This window comes from Symphalangus syndactylus, chromosome 2 (genome assembly GCF_028878055.3).
Source record: "Symphalangus syndactylus isolate Jambi chromosome 2, NHGRI_mSymSyn1-v2.1_pri, whole genome shotgun sequence".
NCBI classification, from domain to species: Eukaryota; Metazoa; Chordata; class Mammalia; order Primates; family Hylobatidae; genus Symphalangus; species Symphalangus syndactylus.
Window position 1 is genome coordinate 65,258,784 of NC_072424.2, and position 19,481 is coordinate 65,278,264.

Below are 19,481 nucleotides of genomic sequence, written 5' to 3' on the forward strand. Positions count from 1 at the left end.
GAAGAGATAAACCACACAAAGCAGTAGCTGTAAAACAAAGGAAGGACTATATGATGAATATTTTTAATTTTTAAAATTAATTTCAAGTACATATATGAATATTCTGTTTAAATGTATGCATAAGTACATACACAGTAGAGAACTGAATAATTCTACAAGTGGAAACTGTACCAATTACAGTAAGGGAAGATTAGCACCAGTGAGCACACTTACTACCAGGTAGAGGAAAAGTCCAACACTATTACAAAATGAGATTAATCAAATGTCTGCCTCTACAAAGTCAACTCTGGTCTCCCGGGAGTGCCTCCCAATATTAATATGATGCTATTAAGGCATGGAAAATGTTCCAATAATGTTAACAGACCAGATGTATCTATATGTATATTTAACAAGACAATAGTATATAACCAACCCTCTAAAAGGACAATTTTGTAGAAAGAACATGCTGCAGAAGGTGTGGGCTGCTGGGCAGCTCAGAATCTTGCATCCCTATTCCTGTAAGTGCTGAAGTATTTTCATATTATTTAAAACCAATCCACATATCATGAACATCTTTTATTTCACCAATGAATTATTTCTAATATCAATTATGATAGCTAGTTAACATCCCCTAGTGAAAGTGGAGATTATAGTGTTTAAAATGCCTGTTAATACATCTAATTTTTTTTTTTTTTTTTTTTTTTTTGAGATTAAGTCTCGCTGTGTCGCCCAGGCTGGAGTGCAGGGGCGCGATCTCGGCTCACTCTAATCTCCCGGGTTCAAGTGATTCTACCGCTTCGGCCTCCTGAGTAGCTGGGATTACCGGTGCGCGCCACCATGCCCGGCTAATTTTTTGTATTTTTAGTAAAGACGGGGTTTCGCCATATTGGCCAGGTTGGTCTCGAACCCCTGACCTTAGGTGATCCATCTGCCTCGACTTCCCAAAGAGCTGGGATTACAGGCGTGAGCCACCAAGCCCGGCCGATACATCTGATTTTTTAAAGGCCGTTTTGTTGTGCGAAGATCATTAGTTAGAATGTCTGAGTGGGTAAACATAACCGATGACAATGCTGACGATATGGAACAGGCACAAGACTTCTGAACAATATGTAGCATAAATTATAACTTATCTAGAACACAAGGTAACAGTGGAAGATAATGAGCTAGGTGGAAGTTACAAATGTTGCCGCAAGTAGTTTCTGTTACTTCACGAGTTCTGGGAGCTTCTCTAATAGCTTTGACAGGAGTGAATCCCTAAGGCTAAACCCAAACCCTTATTTGCCGCCTACTCACACCTTTGTGAGGACTACGATTCCCAGAAGGCAATGCTCCCTTCACTCAACTTCCTTAGCCGGCGGGGAGCCGCCGTTTACAGAACCACCTCCCAACCGAATTTCACACACCTGTTACCTAGGACGTGGCCGGGAAGGCTTCCCTTCGATCCGCGTTCTCCCATTTTGGAGTGTAGCTTGGATTCCTGAGCCCAGTTTTAGTGCTTGGCCGATCGGGAGGCCGGCGAGGCGCTCTAGGCCGAGCGGCTTCGTCTCTATGACCACAAGGGGCGGTCCCCGGTGTCCTGCGCGGAGGCGCGGAGGGGGCGGGCGTCAGTTCCGCACGGGGCTGTCGGGGAACCATGGCTTCCCCGAGAGGTGAGGACTGGGGCTACTGGGAATGGGGAGTCTGCGGGGGGCGGCGGCGGGCGAGCATCTGCGCTGGTCAGCCCCTGTCGGGCAGCGGAGCACCCTGGTTGCCTACTGCCTCTGGGGCCGGGCTGAGGCGTCAGGAGTTTGCGTGGAGCCTCTCCCGGCAGTCAGGGCAGCCGGCTTCCCGCTGCGGCTGCAGTCTCCGCGGCTGACTCCGCGCTGGGCAGGTCGGCAGTCAGAGACCGCACTGACCTCCACTAGCTGGGAGTGGGTGGGAACCGAATTCTGACAGGCCGGGGCTGCGGCGGACCCGGAGAGGGGCCAGGTCGTGGGTCCGGGGCTGGACCGCATTACCCAGCGAGGCAGGACAGTTCTTGGCCCTGGCCCCGCGGTTCCGGTCTCCTCTGCGCCTCCTGCCCTGTGAATGCTTAGAGGCTTAAAGGCAGGCTCCGGGCGCAGATCCCACACGGCGGCTGGGCCATGCAACAACCACTAAAGACATCACTGGGGCGTCAAAACAGCACTGAAATCGTAACGAAAGGAAGGTAACAGTCGTTAACAGTTCCCACCTGTATGCTGTATGTAATTATGAGAATGCTGTATGCAGTTAGAAGGAACACTGATATTTGGGGTGGAAGCTGAGATCCACCTCCCTCCTCGCAAGGGAAGGCACATTCGGGTGAAGGAGTATTTGTTGACTAATTGACATTTAAGGAGGGCGAGTCTAATTGACTCCGCACCACTTTTTGCTGAGCAGTGTGTGTAAGTTGGGACCAGATGTGGATTCTTTGACTGTGGTGCATTAACTAGGAGAAGTGGGGCAACACCCGGATTCTTGCTCCACCCTTACTCAATAAAGCACTTGGCTTCACCCTTGAATAAATATTGAACGAATACCTAAGGAATATCTTTTTGCGTGGGTGTCAAGTTATTTTCCCTGTTGCGGGGTCCATGTTTATCATCAGGCCCGGCCCAGGGGCATTGTTTTTAGTTGCATATGCTTCTCTTATGTCTTCTTTCTGTTTCATTTCAAATAAGTCCAATCTTAAAAGCCTTTTTTTTGTAGCAACACACGAAATAAAGGAAAAAGAAATAGAATTGTTTTGACAACTAAAGTGGAATGGGGATAGCAAAATCGATCCGAACGAAAGCTTATAAATTACAGAAGTCCAATCATTACTTGAAATAGCTGCAACAATGTAAAGGTTTAGGCTTATTGCAAATACATATTTGTTGAGCTTTGATTGTAATCCTAACAAAATTACAGTTTCCATAGTTTCCGAATGTCCACAAAAGATTGATCTGGGACTTCCTGAATTTGTAAGTTCTTAGGTATTACAAATAATGTCCCCATAAACTATAGTAAAACATAACTGAAAAAAACGTTTTAAACTGTAAGTTTCTTTTGGGGGACATTTCCACACAGACACTATGTGGGAGCTAACAGAACTTCGTGAGAAGCAGGGAACAATGCAGGGTTAAGATGTGGCTGCCAGTTGAGTTGTGGGCTAGGTTTATAGTTACTGGCATTGGGTGTGATTTGAATTATTTGCCCAATTTGAAGTGATTACATATAGACTTTTGATATTACCCTGAAATAATTGAAATTGCTAATAACTGAAATTTTATACTGGAGAATTTGTGAACGGAGTGAACAAGAAATAGTTTGGTCTGATGTTAAACTGCCAGAGAAAATCGTACTTAAAAACATTTAGTATTTAAAAGTTGAAATACGTTTAAAACTGGTATTCCATGTCAAAGCCCAATCTGTTTTGCACATACCTAAACTTACTTGATTACTCTTCCACTTAGATCAGTAGTTATTTTCAAGAATATAATATATATTCCCATGTAATCACTATGCAAAAAGGTATTTTTTCAAGTTAATGACAATATTGTAAGTCAGAATATGTAGGCCATCAGATATATTCGGTTTAGTGTTTAAATATTCACTATGTTGTTTTTGGAATCAGGAACCTACACAATAGCTAAAATAAAGTACTTTTTAGTTTATCAGCCCTAACTTCTCTTATTTATGAAAGTGTTGATAATCTAGCACATGAGTTGGCAAACTTTTCCTTTGAAGGGCTGGATAGTCTCTTGTCATAACTAGTCAGATCTGCTGTTGTAGGGAAAAAAAAAGTAGCCTGGATAATTTAGAAACAAATGAACATGGCTATGTTCTAATAAAACTATTCATGGACACTAAAATTTGAATTTCATGCAATTTTCATGTATCACAAGATGTTATTACATTTTTTATCAACCATTTAAAAATGTAAAACCATCGTGAGTTCACAGGCCTCATGTAAACTAGCGACATATATAGTTTGTTCACCCTTTATCTAGAAGATGGGAAGTGCCTTCTTTTCTACTGATTAAAGGTTATTGCTGTTTATTTTTGAAGTCATATTTTTTCCCTTGTGTAGGAAAGCTTTAGAACAAAGGAAGTATTATAGTGATCTCCTTCATTTCCTTTTATATAAACACTGATTTTTGGCTCCTCAGATCTTTTGGAAAGAAGGTTTAAGCAGTTAAAAACTATTTCTTCTGTTTTACTTTTTATTTAAAACCTGATACGATTTTTTAAAATTGCCTGCAGTTCAGAAAATATTCTTTAATTCACTTGGGAAAATATTTGTATTGAAGAACTTCTTTCCTTGTAAGTTCCAACCACATTGTATCTAAAGATAATCTGTTTGAAACTCTGTTTTATTTCCCTATGAAAACAGTCTTTGAATTGTGATTAGGCTCGCAAAGCAGTGAACAAAATTGTACTTAGCATATAATGTAGTTAAAGTAGCAGGCTGGAGTCACCCGCTGTCCTTCTGGTTCTTAACCTGGAGTTGTCAAAGTATGGCTCTGGAAAGCTTAAAATAAAATATTTGTTTCTGGCCCTTTACAGAAACATTTGCTGATCCCTGTTTAACCTTGAGCCTAAAGATTTGAATGGAGATTAAGGGGAACTGGGGGACAATAGGTGGGAGGTGGGTAAGGAAAGTAGAAATAGTTGGATCCTTGGGTGATGGCAGTACCCGAGCAGGTCTGGGAATAAGGAGGTATGAGGGAGACTTGGTACCCACTGCTTATGGTTTTACCAAAGGTCTTGGACAGGCTCTGGTGCCTGAGAGATGGCTGCTGCTCAGATATACTTGCAGGCAATTCTTAAATTGATTGTTTATATGTTTCCTGCGTTTTCTAGTTTTATAGAGCTGTGTTCTTAATATTCTTTTCCTGTGTTAGGAATTATTGTTTTGTATAATGCTATGAAATGAGTGGCTAGATGTAAGTTCTTATTGTGATAAAGTTTTATATTAAGCCCCACTCATTTCTCAATTATTATTTTCTTTCTGCTGCCTCTAAATCTAGAATATACATTGCTGCAGTTGGTTTCATGCTTTGCATCCACAAGTTTGTAATCATAAAAATATTTAAAATATGTGCTGGTGCCAGGCGTGGTGGCTAATGCCTGTAATCCCAGCACTTTGGGAGGCCGAGGTGGGCGGATCACCTGAGGTCAGGGGTTCGAGACCAGCCTGGCCAACATGGTGAAACCTCTTCCCTACTAAAAATACAAAAATTAGCTGGGCGTAGTGGCGGGTGCCTGTAATCCCAGCTGCTCAAGAGCTAAGGCGGGAGAATTGCATGAACCCGGGAGGCGGGGTTTGCAGTGAGCTGAGATCACGTCAAGATCATGCCACTGCACTCCAGCCTGGGTGACAGAGTGAGTCCCTGTCCTAAAATATATGTCTGGCGCGGTGGGTCACACCTGTAATTCCAGCACTTCAGGAGGCGGAGGCGGGCGGATCACTTGAGGTCAAGAGTTAGAGACCAGCCTGGCCAACATGGGGAAACCCCATCTCTACTAAAAATGCAAAAAATTACCTGGCCGTGGTAGTGCACACCTGTAGTCCTGGGAGGCTGAGGCACGAGAATCGCTTGAACCTGGGAGGCGGAGGTTGCAGTGAGCTGAGATTGCGCCTGTGTTCTCCAGCCTGGGGGACAGAGTGAGACCCTGTCTCCAAAAAAAACCCACCACCACCAATAGTATATATATATATATATATAATGTAATTTATAACATCCTGAACTAGAATCAGTATGCTACATAGTCTTGCAATTGGGGCACTCCCCAGGAACAAAACTTATGCCTAATTGGCTGATGTTTAAAGTCAGCTGTGGGGTGTGTGTGTGTGTGTGTGTGTGTGTGTGCTCATGTAATTGGCAAGCTTTGTTTTGAAAAAAATTTTTAAACATGAGTTTTAGAAAATATTTTGTGCTTGGAATTGGAAAGTATTTTTGGGCTATAACTAGTTTATTAGCTTATATATACATATATTGTCTACTAAGTAATGTCTTTGTTGCACGTATTTTCCAGACAATGTCACTTTATTATTCAAGTTATACTGCTTGGCAGTGATGACCCTGATGGCTGCAGCCTATACCATAGCTTTAAGATACACAAGGACATCAGACAAAGAACTCTACTTTTCAACCACAGCCGTGTGTATCACAGAAGTTATAAAGTTATTGCTAAGTGTGGGAATTTTAGCTAAGTGAGTATAAATACTTACAGTGTGTTAAATTATTTTTCTACCTGGTGAGGGTATTTGTTAGAAAATTCAAGCTACATCTTTATATGTTTAATTGCTCTGGGCCAGTGTTTCTCAACTAGGGATGATGTTGCCCCCCAGAAGATTTTTTAGTTCTCACAACTTGAGAGATGCTACTGGCATCTAGTGGGTGGAGGCCAAGGATGCTGCTAAACATCCTGCAGTCCCCACGACAGCCTCACAACAAAGATTTATCCAGCCCCAAATGTCAGTATTGCTGAGGCTGAAGAACGCTGCTGTAGAGTAGGAGTTGGCAAACTATGTCCCATGGGCCAAATCCAGCTTGCTCCCTGGTTTTGGTGTAATGGAGATTGACTGGATTGCAAAGCCTAAAATATTTACTGTTTGGTCCTTACAGAAAACAATTATTGACTTGTGTTTTGGATGAATATAATAATAATAACATTTCCTGAGTGTTTCCTATGTTAAGTGCTGGACACTGTGCTATGTGTTTTTTTTGTTTTTTCATTTACTCCTTCCACATTTTCAAGGTAAGTACTTTACCCCTGTTTTATTGACATAGCATCTGAGGTTCCTTAAGATTACACTGTTAATATGTGGCAGCACCGGGCTTTGAATCAGAAACATCATGCAAGAATTGTTTAGCTAAGGATGTGGTATAAGAGAGGGTTAAGAATTAGGGGCATTGGAGGAGATAGACCTAATTTTAATCCTAGACTGAGATTGTGGCTGCATACACACTTGTAACCTCTTTAAGCTTCAGTTTGTTCATTTTTTTAATTTGAGAAAATAATATGGGGTGCTGAAAATTAAATGAAATCTAATAGGTGAATTACCAGGGGAAAGATTTATGAGATGGGGACCTATTTGAGTCTTGGGACAGTTAAGAAGTCATACAGGTTTCAAGATGTGTGTTGGTGAGTGAAGTGAAGCAGGGAGGACTAGTGTTGTATGTAGGCTTTTATGTAGAAACAGACATTACATTTAAATATTGAAATGTTACAAGACATTGTGATTGCTTCAGCTTCAGCAGTGTGTGATGAGACAGTTGATAATGCAACTGCAAGCATGGCTATCATTTTGGGAAAGATACCCAGTGAAAGTGTTGAAAATTGGTTCTAGATCTTGAAAAGGCTTATACTAATCCACTTGAAGTAGTTCAAATATGAAAAAGATGTGTTATAAATAAAGTTTCAGTGCCACAAAAAAAAAAACAGCACTCGAATACAAAATGTTCTTTTTTTTCTTCTCAGCAAGGCAGTTTTCCTTCTATAGAAGGATGTGACCTCACAGGTGGAGCAATGGTGAGCGCACACCTGGACAAGGGAGGAAAAGGGGACTTATTCCTGACGCACGTGGCCTCTGCAGCTGTGTCATTCCCCTATTGGCTAGGGTTAGACCGCACAGGCTAAACTAATTCCAATTGGCTAATTTAAAGAGAGTGATGGGATGAGTGGTTTGACAGGAAAAATGGTTATGGCAGAGCAGGAAATTGGAATGAGTCAGGGTGGAGAATGAGCAGGTAATCAGAATGAGTCAGGGTGGAGAGGGTAATCAGAAAAGGTTGCTTTACGAGGAAGTTAAGTTTAAAAGTAGAAGGCAAAGGATTGAACATACTGACATTGATTCTTTGAAGAGAAATTTAGAACTCGTATCTAACAATCCCCTCCTCTTGCATTTTCCTTATAGCTCTTTCTCTTCAAACTTCTTTAACATGCCTTGGCTTAGTTCTGCCTGATTTTCCAAAAGAAGAAGCTTCTGTGGATAAGGTGGAGGATAGTTAAGGGAGGTTTTAGTAAGTCCCATTTCTATGAGCGCTTACTCTGCACCAACCCACAGATGCATGGTGTGACACAGCACCCGACAAGAATAAGTACACCCGCCGGGCGCGGTGGCTCACGCTTGTAATCCCAGCACTTTGGGAGGCCGAGGCGGGTGGATCACGAGGTCAGGAGATCGAGACCGCGGTGAAACCCCGTCTCTACTAAAAAATACAAAAAATTAGCCGGGCGCGGTGGCGGGCGCCTGTAGTCCCAGCTACTCGGAGGCTGAGGCAGGAGAATGGCGTGAACCCGGGAGGCGGAGCTTGCAGTGAGCCGGGATTGCGCCACTGCACTCCAGCCCGGGCGACAGAGCGAGACTCTGTCTCAAAAAAAAAAAAAAAAAAAAAAAAAAAAAAGAATAAGTACACCCATTACAGCTGTGAGGGAAGGAAGAATTGAGGCTGTTATTCCTTTCCATTTACCGAACCACTTTTCTAGCCATCCTGTAAAGGAGTCACTTACCCCTGAGTTGCTGGCTAACTCATTGGACAGAGCAGTCAGACCTTGCAATGCCTTTGTTATACTTCCATTAGGGGCAGTGTTGTTTAGGATGAAGGTACAACATTCACTTTTAATCATGATGCAAACTCCTCCTCTTTCTGCTAATATCATGTCTAAGGCTATCCTATTTTCCCAAGCCATCTGGCAGTTAGTCCTTAATTGCTCAGCTATTCCTTTAACAGCATCTCTAGTGTAGTTAATAAATTGCTGTTGGTTGTAATAGATGTAGTTTATCCAATCTATGTTTTTATTAATTGTCACCCACCAAAATATTGACTCAAATCCTGCAGCTATTTGATTTTGGGCTTTAAATTGATCTGGTATTCCCCATGGGACTCCAATTGCATCTAAATAGACATGAGAGTTGAAAGACCCATAAGGAGCTTCTCTCGCTTTACGATGTCTTATTTTTCCTTCCTCTGGTTGATGAAATGCCAGAGTAAAAGGGATAGCCAATTGAACTAGAGCATAAGTACTGCTCTAATTATTTGGCAGAGTGTCCAGTAAAGGTCCTCCATAATACCACCATACATCCGCTCAGGGATGAATAAGGGCAGATTGACGGGTCACCTCTAGGAAGTGCCTGACTTCACTGCATCCTGTTAAGTCTCCAAGGAATGCCAAATTTTTCCCCTTGTCGTTGGAGACAGGAGGTAAAATTGGTTTTGGAAGATGGAGGCTGGATGGCCCTTGGGGGCTGACCTGCAGGGTGTTGGACTTCAGGAAATAGCAGAGAAATTGCTTAGCACAATTTGTTATTCCAGGCGGTAGAATCTTGAAAAAGCTACCACGCATTCCATGTCCACTTGATTTGAGGACCATCCCAGTGGAAAGGGAACAACCTGGGTCTCTGGCCTACCTTGCTCACAAGCGTAACAGTTACTTTTGTTTGAAGTGTGAATGGAATATTTAATCCATTTTAACCAGGCATTTACATCTTTATACCCTGTTTCAATGGCTATGGTTTGTCTTAGGTCTCCTATTTCTACTACTGAGACCTTGCTTATGTCATTTGGCATGAGGCGAGGCATAGTTTTATTTCGTAGGTTTGTGAAAGGGGCAGTTGTAGGAGGTGGAGCGGGGAGAACAAAGCGCATCTTAAAGAAGCCTATAGGATCCTTTCCAGTGACCTCTGCTCCTAAACCATAGAAATGCTCTAAAGTGGGGTTAGAGTTGCTAGTGGTAGGAATAGTAATGGATATAGGCACTGTGTTAGGAAAGGAAAAGATAGATAGACTAAGCTTTTCTTAGCTTTAATTTGGTAGGGCTTGATCCGGGAACAATGGTCCATGATTCTGTTGATAATGGTGCTTGCTTGACTCGGGTGTGATGTGTCCATCCCCCTTCTGTGGTACGAACCATAGTCTTGGTGGTTAGCAGCCAAGGTAGGATCCTTCCCAGGCTGGCTCGAGTTTTCCTTCTTTCCACCCTTTGATGAGAGTGTGATCCCCAGGCTGGTGCCCGTTTACCAGAAATTCTAGGGGTGGTACCTGTGCTAAAAGACTTTTAGTTTTGAGGGAAAGGAAAGTGGAAGATAAACCAAGTATATACTTTATGAGAAACTGATCTTTTGTTTTAAATTTGGGGACACCAGGCTGGGTGCGGTGGCTCACGCCTGTAATCCCAGCACTTTGGGAGACAGAGGCGGGCGGATCACCTGAGGTCGGGAGTTTTGAGACCAGCCTGGCCAACGTGGAGAAACCCCGTCTCTACTAAAAAATACAAAATTAGCCAGGCTTGGTGGCACATGCCTGTAATCCCAGCTACTCGGGAGACTGAGGCAGGAGAATCGCTTGAACCTGGGAGGCGGAGGTTGTGGTGAGCCGAGATCGTGCCATTGCACTCTAGCCTGTGCAACAAGAGTGAAACTCCGACTCAGAAAAAAAAAAAAAAAATTGGGGGACACCAGCAGTGGACTTTATAGTCCTTAGTGTCTTCTTCCTGAGAAATTTCCTTTAGCACCTATTTTTATTAGTTTTTAGACCAAAGAAAGCCAAACACCATTTTATATTTGACAGTGCTTCCTGTATGATTATACCAGATAAGCTAAGTTTCACCTTTATATTAGTGTATTATTAATATTAAACTCAATTTTAATAAAGCCCTGTAGACATATTTATCCAATTTTAATGTCTGACCATAAAGTAAGATTTTTATAGACTCTTTTTAACCTTCTATAAAATTTTGTTAAAGAGCAGGCTAGTGTTTTTTAGTGTTTTAAGAAAAACCCATTGTGCTTTTATTTTAATGTCCAGTTCACAGAAAAACTGGATCATACCCCTTTAACTTTAGCCAATATGGTTACACACAGAATTTCCTTTACAATTAACATTTTAAAACTTGCTTAAACCCGCAAAACAAAATTTTTTTTAACCTTTTAATGCAGGTAAAAATCCACATTCTATGCCTCCTTATTATCCTTTTACCAAAAGTATATTTTACTTTCCTTATACACCTTGCACATGAACTGTTTCTTCAATAGTTTTACATTCAGGAGGCCTAATTACTTTTAAATTATACATTTCTTGCATAAATTCCCTTTTATAGCATTTTTCACGACTTTCATAATCTTCGACAGGCCTCAGTTTTCTGACTTCCTGCAAACATCCCTTTCTTTAAACAACCAGTTAATTTAGGATAATAATGTACCATATAACATTCTTTTTATATAAATTCTCCCCCCCCTTCCTTTTTTTTCCGCCAAGATGATAACCATTCTTTTCCAAAGCAAACTTCCTTCAGGTCTGTGGACTAGACTGCCTAAGGCCAGAAGATTAGAAGTTAGGATAATACATATTACACTGCTAACTTTTAGCAAACTTTACCTTTGTTGAAAACCTTGTAAGTTTGGGATGTCAATTATCCTTTGCTATTAATAAGGCTTTGTTTAGTTTAAATTAACTTAGAATTGGTATAGACCACTCATTCCTGATTCTGTAAGTACTTTAAGGCTTAGCTGAGTGCAAACAGCTTACCAACTATTAGGCAATTTTCCTAACTCTACTTCTATAAGAGTTTCCCTATCACTTACTGAATACCCATTGTGGCTTTTTCTCTCAGTCACGCGGGAAGAACCATCTATGGCCCTGTCCTGAAGGGAGTTCCTTCTAGGTCCGGTTGGACCTTTGTATGGTAATTAATTAAGATTTAGATCCCCTGTTAGGAAACCTGCTGGGTTAAGGGAATTATCAGTGGTTAATGTTAAATCATCTTTTTCTAACAGAATAGCCCCATACTTTAAGATTTTTGAGTTAGTAAACTACCTTTTTGCCTTAGGATAGTTCTGAATTGGTGAGGTGTGCTCACAATGAGGTTTCCTCTAAAAGTTATTTTTTCTACTTTCTTCTGTTAGCAAAGCAGTTGCCGGTACAGATTGAATGCATTTGGGTCATCCGCGGGTTACTGAGTTAAGGATTTTTGATAGGAAGGCTCCGGGTCCTTAGTGATCTCAGTGCTTTCAGGCTATGCCTTTGTTTACACTGACAACAAGGTGGTATTGGAGTGTTATAGGGTCATGGAGAAGACCTTCAATTATCAATTATAGGTTTTAAATTTACCCTAGCTTGTAAAGGAATAGGGTACACTGTTTTTATTACTTCTCTCTGTCTCTCTCTCTCACTCTCTGACTCTCTGTCTTTCTCTTTCTCTCTCTCTCTCTCTCTAACTTCCTCTCCCAGTTTCTCTTTCCTCTCTGCTGGTCTTTCCCTGCCTCTGCCAGCCGTTTATGCTGCTGTTCTTCCCTCTCCTCTTTCCCCTAGGGGAGCGACCAGTGGGAGTGGAGTTTAGCCTTTCTTTTCCCCGAGAAGAAGGGAAGGGGAGTTCTGAATATTTTTCTTACTACTGGAGGTTTGTGTGAGGTTCAGCCCCCCCACAATGGGGATTTCTCATCTCTTTGAGGTTCAGTGTACCCCCCATGGGGATTTTTCACCTTTTTGAGGTTCAACCCCCTGTAATGGGGATTTCTCAGTTCTTTGAGGTTCAGTCCCTGAAATTAGCGGAAGTCTCAACCCATCAAACCAGGGGTGTCTTCCCTTGCCTGTCCTGGAAGACTCAACCCCTCAAACCAGGGATGTCTTGCCCTGCCTGCTCTGGAAGGCTCAACCCCTCAAACCAGGGTGTCTTGCCTTGCCTGTCCTGGGAGGTTGACCTGTTTCCTCCCTTTCCCCCTCCGAAGGTCTCTTGCACACTTCCTACTCATGTTGTCCTCTCTGGCTGCTCCCCCAAGGGAGAATTAGGCCCTTCTTAGTGTTGGCGTGCTGGTATAAATCCCACAGCAGGATCTGCCCTAAGCCATATGAGGTAGCTACGGAACCGCAGAGAGGACCTACTCACTCCGTCCAGCAGTAGGACTTGTCACTATCCACACAACACCACAAGCAGGGTCGTCTGTGATCATTCACGCACACACACATTCAGCCCTCCAGAATTTGACCACCAAGAAAGTACTTTACTGGCTCCCGTGGTTTCTCCTTCATTGGTCTGTGCAAAGTCATCGCCGTGGTATGTGAGGATCCTTTACCCCAGGTTGCCGGCAGGTTTGGTTTCCGTGTTGCTGAGAGCTCGGGTTATTCTTTGCACTGAGTGGGTCCTGATTTCTCACCCCTGAGGCCGCCACAAGGGGGCGGGGTGCATCTCCTCACAAGAGAGAACCAGAGACCGCCTCTGGAGGGGAACGTAATCCCAGACAAGTCCCCAAATTGTTATAAAGTTTTGGTGCCGCAAAAGAAATAGCACTCAAATATAAAATTTTCTTTTTTTTCTTCCCAGCAAGGCAGTTTCCTTCTATAGAAGGGTACACCCTCACAGCTGGAGCAGTGTGAGCACACACTTGGACAAGGGAGGAAAAGGGGGTCTTATTCCTGATGGACATGGCCCCTGCTGCTGTGTCATTCCCCTATTGGCTAGGGTTAGACCGCACAGGCTAAACTAATTCCGATTGGCTAATTTAAAGAGAGTGATGGGGTGAGTGGTTTGGCAGGAAAAATAGTTATGGCAGAGCAGGAAATCGGAATGAGTCAGGGTGGAGAATGAGCAGGTAATCTGAATGAATCAGGGTAGAGCAGGTAATTGGAATTAGGGTGGAGCAGGTAATCGGAATGAGTCAGGGTGGAGCAGGTAATCAGAATGAGTCAGGGTGGAGAGGGTAATCGGAAAAGGTGCTTTACGAAGAAGTTAAGTTTAAAAGTAGAAGGCAAAGAATTGAACGTACTGACATATTGATTCTTTGAAGAGAAATGTAGAACTCGTATCTAACAGATGAATAAAATACATGGCCAGACTATGGGCCATTAAGAGTGATATGAACAGTTAAGAGGAGCAGCAAATGAAAGGGCCTAGAGCTTTATAATGGTCTTTTAGATTTAGTGTTTGCAAAAAAGTAAAATATTTTCCAGGTAGTCTGAGTGTTGTCATTTCTTTGTACACATATTAAAATTGGTAATTCAAAAAGAGTAAGTAGATGAAGGGCAAACAGGATGTTATGTAGTCTGTTAAAACACAGGTTGGATGTCGGTGCTTTATTTGCTGTGATGGAGAGGCTTCTAAATATTAGAAAATAATTTTTACAAAAAATGTTATGAGATGATTTGTTATATGCACAGGAAACCAAAGTTGATTCATGTTTGAATTTATATTTGCTTGAAAATTCTTTCCCATATAATGTTAAAATAATTGTGTAAAGCTAAAAAAATGAAATTAGACTTTTTTCTTTGCTTTCAAATTAGAGAAGACTTTATCATCTCACAGAAAGGATGACAATTTCAGGATATTATGGGAGGCTGTGGAAGAATTATATTAGAAATAACTAAAGGTTTAGAACTTGAACTTCTCTTCAGAGGAGAAAAATTAAGAAGAACTTAGATCTTGGCCAGGTGTGGTGGCTCACACCTGTAATTCCAGCAGTTTGGAGGCCAAGGTGGGAGGATTTCTTGAGCCCAGGAGTTGGAGACCAGCCTGTCAACATGGTGAGACTCCATCTCTACAAAAAATAAAAAAATTAGCTGGGTGTAGTGGTGTGTGGCTGTAGTCACAGCTACCTGGGAGGCTGAGGTGGGAGGATTGCTTGAGCCTGCGAGGACCTGCAGTGAGCCATGATTGTACCACTGTACCCTATCCTAGCCTGGGCAACAGAGCAAAACTGTCTCAGAAAAAGAAAAAAACAAAAACCAAAACATTAGAAGAACTTAGATCTTGATGATTAAAATAGTGTATTTCCCCGTATCTCCAGAAAAATACTGCAGAGTTAATGTAAAAATTAGTAACATTTGCTCAATGTTGATTTGAGTTTTCTGGAGAATGAATACAGGGAAAGGAAAAGAAATTACTATTTAAATGGAAAAAAAATTAAACTTCATTTAAAACTATGATTAAATGAAGTAAAAGCTCCTTCCTTTTTGCCCATTCTTTACACTGTAATAAAGTACAATAACTATGTCATAGGGTTGATACAAAGTATTATACTAGAACTTCAATTTTTTTGGAACTGTGCAAAGCTTAACCTCATTATACAGCAGTCCATTTGGTGGTTTGTTTATTTAGTATGGTCTCTGATGCTGTTTACTCAGTAATGTTCTTTGCTTAGTGAATAGTCTTGGCTAATTGTTAAAGTAAGTACATATATTATATGGGAGTGGGAGGTGGGGGCAGAAACTTATCGAAGTAGCACCTGAAACCATGTTTTGGTTATAATTAAGGTTCACTTATATAATAACATATCACTGCCATGTTCAAATCTGTGTTTCATTCCTTCCAAACATTGGAAGCAAATAGTCATTCTAAGTCATTTCAAGGTATTGTTAATAAGATATAATGGGACAGTCGGGTTCATGCATTCATTTATTTAGTTAGAAAATACCTATCAAGCCTCAATTATATACTCAACACTATTCTAGTGTTTTCACTAGAACACTGCAAATTTAAAAGGTGTAGTTCTGCCCTCATGGACTTATAGCCTATTGGAGAACCAAATATTATAATAAATAATAAATAGGTGATGTTATGAGGGAAAAGTAGAGGGTGCTACAAACACGCATAATAGAGGGCCTGCATTTGGATTAAAGGGTTTCCTCTGAGGAAGTTACATTGAAACCTAAACCTGTCAGTTGAGTAGACTTTAGGCAAGAAAAGAGCACAGTGGAGGCAGAGAACTGTGTGTTTGAAATCCCTGAGGCAGAAAAGTCCTTGACTTTGGTGCTGAGATGAAGCAGGAGAGGTCATCAGGGTATCACAGTAGTAGTATGGGCCTTTTAAGGATTTTAGATTTAATCTGAAGTGCGTTAGAAAAATCATTGAGTGGAGCCAGGTGCAGTGGCTCACACCTATAATCTCAGCACTTTGGGAGGCTGAGGCAGGTGGATCACTTGAGGTCAGGAGTTCAAGACCAGCCTGGCCAACATGGTGAAACCCCATCTCTACTAAAAATACAAAAATTAGCCAGGCGTGGTGGCACATGCCTGTATTCCAGCTACTTGGGAGGCTGAGGCAGGAGAATTGCTTGAACCTGGGAGGCGGAGGTTGCAGTGAGCTGAGATCACATGACTGCACTCCAGCCTGGGTGACAGAGCAAGACTCCATCTCAAAAGAAAAAGAAACGAAAGTCATTAAATGGTTTAAGTGAGGGACTAACATAGAACCCATGTTGAGAGTCACTTTGACCTCTTTGAGAATGAATTGGAAGTAGGGAAACTTAATAGAGGCGAGATAATCACGTAGGATGACAGCACAGGTCACGAAGAGAAGTTAATGGATTTGAGTTATGCTCTGGCAGTAGAATCTGTAGGACTTGGTGATGGGTTTGGATAAATGGTAAGTTCTGGTTAATCACGGTAGTTATGTTCTATAAAGTCACCACCAACACTAAACTAGTGAATACTAAACCTCTGCTCCTAGGGGATATACAGGGTAGGTTCCTGTGAGCAACTGATCACATTTTTGTCAATTAATACAAGAACCTTGTTTTATGTGTGCTTCAATCTAAAGATGCTTTATTTAATGTATATTATTGATTAATTAGCATTGAACTCATGGCCAGCAGCACTATAACATGCCTGAACAAAGCTTATCTATCACATGTATTTTCTCCATAATATATAGCATATCCTTCTTATACTTAGGAACATCAGACAGTGTGTCAGCCCTACAGTGCTTGGGAGCCATTTAAACAAAATCACCAACACAAAGCACAAAAATGCAAAAAATGTGGCACTGAATAGATTGCACTTGTTTATGATCTGAAAGTGGAAACAAGGAAGAATGTTAACTTGTTCAGCGTCAGCCAGGAATGTGCATGCTTGGTGAATCAAATTTTTTGCCACTCTGTACGTGTCTGCCAATGACTGCAAGTGTTACCAGCATTGATTTGGGGATTACAGATACATTTTAATGAGTGGACAATTCACCCATACAGTCCATGAATAATAATAATCAACTATAGTAGGCGAAGGAAAGGGAGGTATCAGGAAGCACATCTGTGTTTCCTAGTATAAACAATTAGGTAGAGTTATTTATTTTTTTTTTTCTGAAACAGGAAAAACAGATTTGGGGGAAAAGATATCAACAGTTTGATTTTGGGTAGGTATAATGTAAAGTTTTTAATGTCTTGAGACATCCGAATGGGCAGTTGGATTAAATGGGTCTTTAAACTCAGAAGAGAGGTCTGGGCTAGAGATGTAAATTTGGGAGCTCTTATCACATAAAAGTATTTAATCTCATGGAATTGGAAGACATTGTTAAAAAACAATGATCTTGTAAAAACAATCTTATTTGTAATGTCATTTGACTCCATGCACCTTAAAGATTGCTGTTTTCTGGACAGGATAACCAGAAACCCCAGGACTAATATAAAGAGGAACACATGATAGGTGTGCTCTGTTTAGAGAAATGGAAGGCAGCTTGTTTAAGAAACAACAAAGGAATGCTTGCTTTGGCAGCACATAATACTGAAAATTTGGACAGTACAGAGAAGACAGCGTGGCCCCTGTACAAGGATGACATGCAGATTTGTAAAGCATTCCATATTCAAAGAACAAAGGAGTCACTCTGGTACTGAGGCAGTGCCCTAGAACTTTGTAAGAGTTAAATTAAGCAGGCCAGGGTAAGTATAACTCAATCAAATGTGCAAGTTAGAATCTTCAGGTCCCAAGAATTTAAGCAGAGGCAATTGTAGCTCCATGGATTGTTCTTGGTGAGGTTTTGGAGATCTGAAGTCTAGTCAAACTCATTTCATGTGTAAGAACTTTGAGCCTGGAAAGAGACTAATTCATGCAATCTCTGACTAAAAATTTTGTGTGACCAAATGGATCAGCAAGGTTCCAGATCCATGTTTTAAATGAAATGCCAGTCTCTTTTTCAGAATTTGAGGTGGTAGAGAGGTTCTATAACCAGGTAGTCCTTTTTAGACAGATCCCGTGATGGCAATCTAGGTCAAATGGCTGAGACCCCATTGTCTTTGGTTCTTTCTCTTGCCTTTAATGCCTTCCTTAGGGTAACTGTAGATGGGTTGCATGCCATAAGGCATGGATATCCTAACATTCACATTAGTATGGTAAAAGTTTTGTAGGCTGAAGGGTATATCTGGTTTGCTAAAACATTGGAAGACAATAGCTTAGTTCTAATTCCAAGTATTTTCTTTGTCCTGGTTATATGCTGTGGTTTGGATGTGGTTTATCTCCATCAAAACTTACATTGAAATTCTATCCCCAGTGTGGTGATGTTGGGAGGCAGGGTCTAGTGGGAGGTGTTTAGGTTGTGGGGGCAAATTCCTCGTGAGTGGTTTGATGCTGTTTTCCTGGTAGTGAGCTGTGGCTCTCAAGAGACAGGATTAATTCTTGCAGGAATTGATTATTTCTCGAGAGTGGGTTATAAAGCCAGGATGCTCCTCACATTTTGCTGTCTTCACACGTGTCCGCCTCCCCTTAGACCTTCTCTGCCATGTGATGCAGCAGGAAAGCCCTTGAAGAAGCCAGGGCCATGCCCTTGAACTTCTCAGCCTGCTCAACTGTGAGCTAATTTTTTTTTTTTTTTTTTTTTTAAGATGGAGTCTTGCTCTGTCATCCAGGCTGGAGTGCTGTGGTGCAATCTCGGCTTACTGCAACCTCCGCCTCCAAGGTTCAAGCGATTCTCCTGCCTTAGTCTCCCAAGTAGCTGGGACTACAGGCATGTGCCACCACCCCTGGCTAATTTTTATATTTCTAGTAGAGACAGGGTTTCACCATATTGGTCAGACTGGTCTTGAACTCCTGACCTTGTGATCTGCCTGCCTCGGCTTCCCAAAGTGCTGGTGAGCCACCACGCCTGGCCAAAAATTTTTTTTTTTTTTTTTTTAATACCCAGTCTCAGGTATTCTTTCACAGCAACACAAAGCAGACAAAGACAGTATTTAAAATATTTAAAAGAGAACTCTATTAAACATTACAAATGCACACTGGGTGTAGTGGCTCACACCTGTAATCACAGCACTTTGGGAGGCCAAGGCAGGTGGACTGCTTGAGGCCAGGGGTTCAAGACCAGCCTGAGCAACATGGCAAAACCTCATCTCTACAGAAAATACAAAAATTAGCTGGGTGGGGTGGTGTGCACCTTTAGTCCCAGCTACTTCAGGGGCTGAGGCAGGAGGATCGCTTGAACCTGGGAGGTGGAGGCTGCAGTGAGCTGAGATTGCACCACTGTACTCTAGCTTGGGGGATAAAGTGAGATCCTGTCTCAAAAAAAAAAAATTATAAATGCAATTTACTTGAAAATTTTAGGATATTTAACTTCTTAGAAGAAATACAGACTTGCTTCAGTGAAGGGTGCCTGATATATATTGTCATCATTTTTTTGAGATGGAGTTTTGCTCTGTTGCCCAGGCTGGTGTGCAGTGGCGCAATTTCAGCTCACTGCAGCCTCTGTCTCTTGGGTGCAAGTGATTCTCCTGCCTCAGCCTCCCGAGCAGCTGGGACTACAGGTACACACCACCATGCCCA

General features: G+C 41.7%; 1 protein-coding gene and 1 non-coding gene across 6 annotated transcripts in view; both read left to right on the top strand.

Annotated features, from left to right (window-relative positions):
• The first annotated feature begins 1,358 nt into the window (after nt 1-1,358).
• The window catches only part of SLC35A1 (solute carrier family 35 member A1), a 39,856-nt gene continuing 21,733 nt past the window's right edge, over nt 1,359-19,481 (top strand). For 2 of the 5 annotated variants that reach the window (XR_010116054.1, XM_055258132.2), the window contains exons 1-2: nt 1,386-1,628; nt 6,001-6,178. Coding sequence is in view for 4 of the 5 variants with exons in the window: in XM_055258132.2 (XP_055114107.1) it covers nt 1,613-1,628; nt 6,001-6,178 (194 nt within the window). In the remaining variant the exon portion in view is untranslated. Of the gene's footprint in view, nt 1,629-2,143; nt 2,168-6,000; nt 6,179-19,481 lie in introns of those variants that run through there. The other 3 variants (XM_055258113.2, XM_055258123.2, XM_055258152.2) reach the window with 3 other exon arrangements.
• Nucleotides 17,436-17,539, top strand: LOC129477999 (U6 spliceosomal RNA). Its single transcript, XR_008656173.1, has one exon. It is a non-coding gene; the product is annotated as a U6 spliceosomal RNA (small nuclear RNA).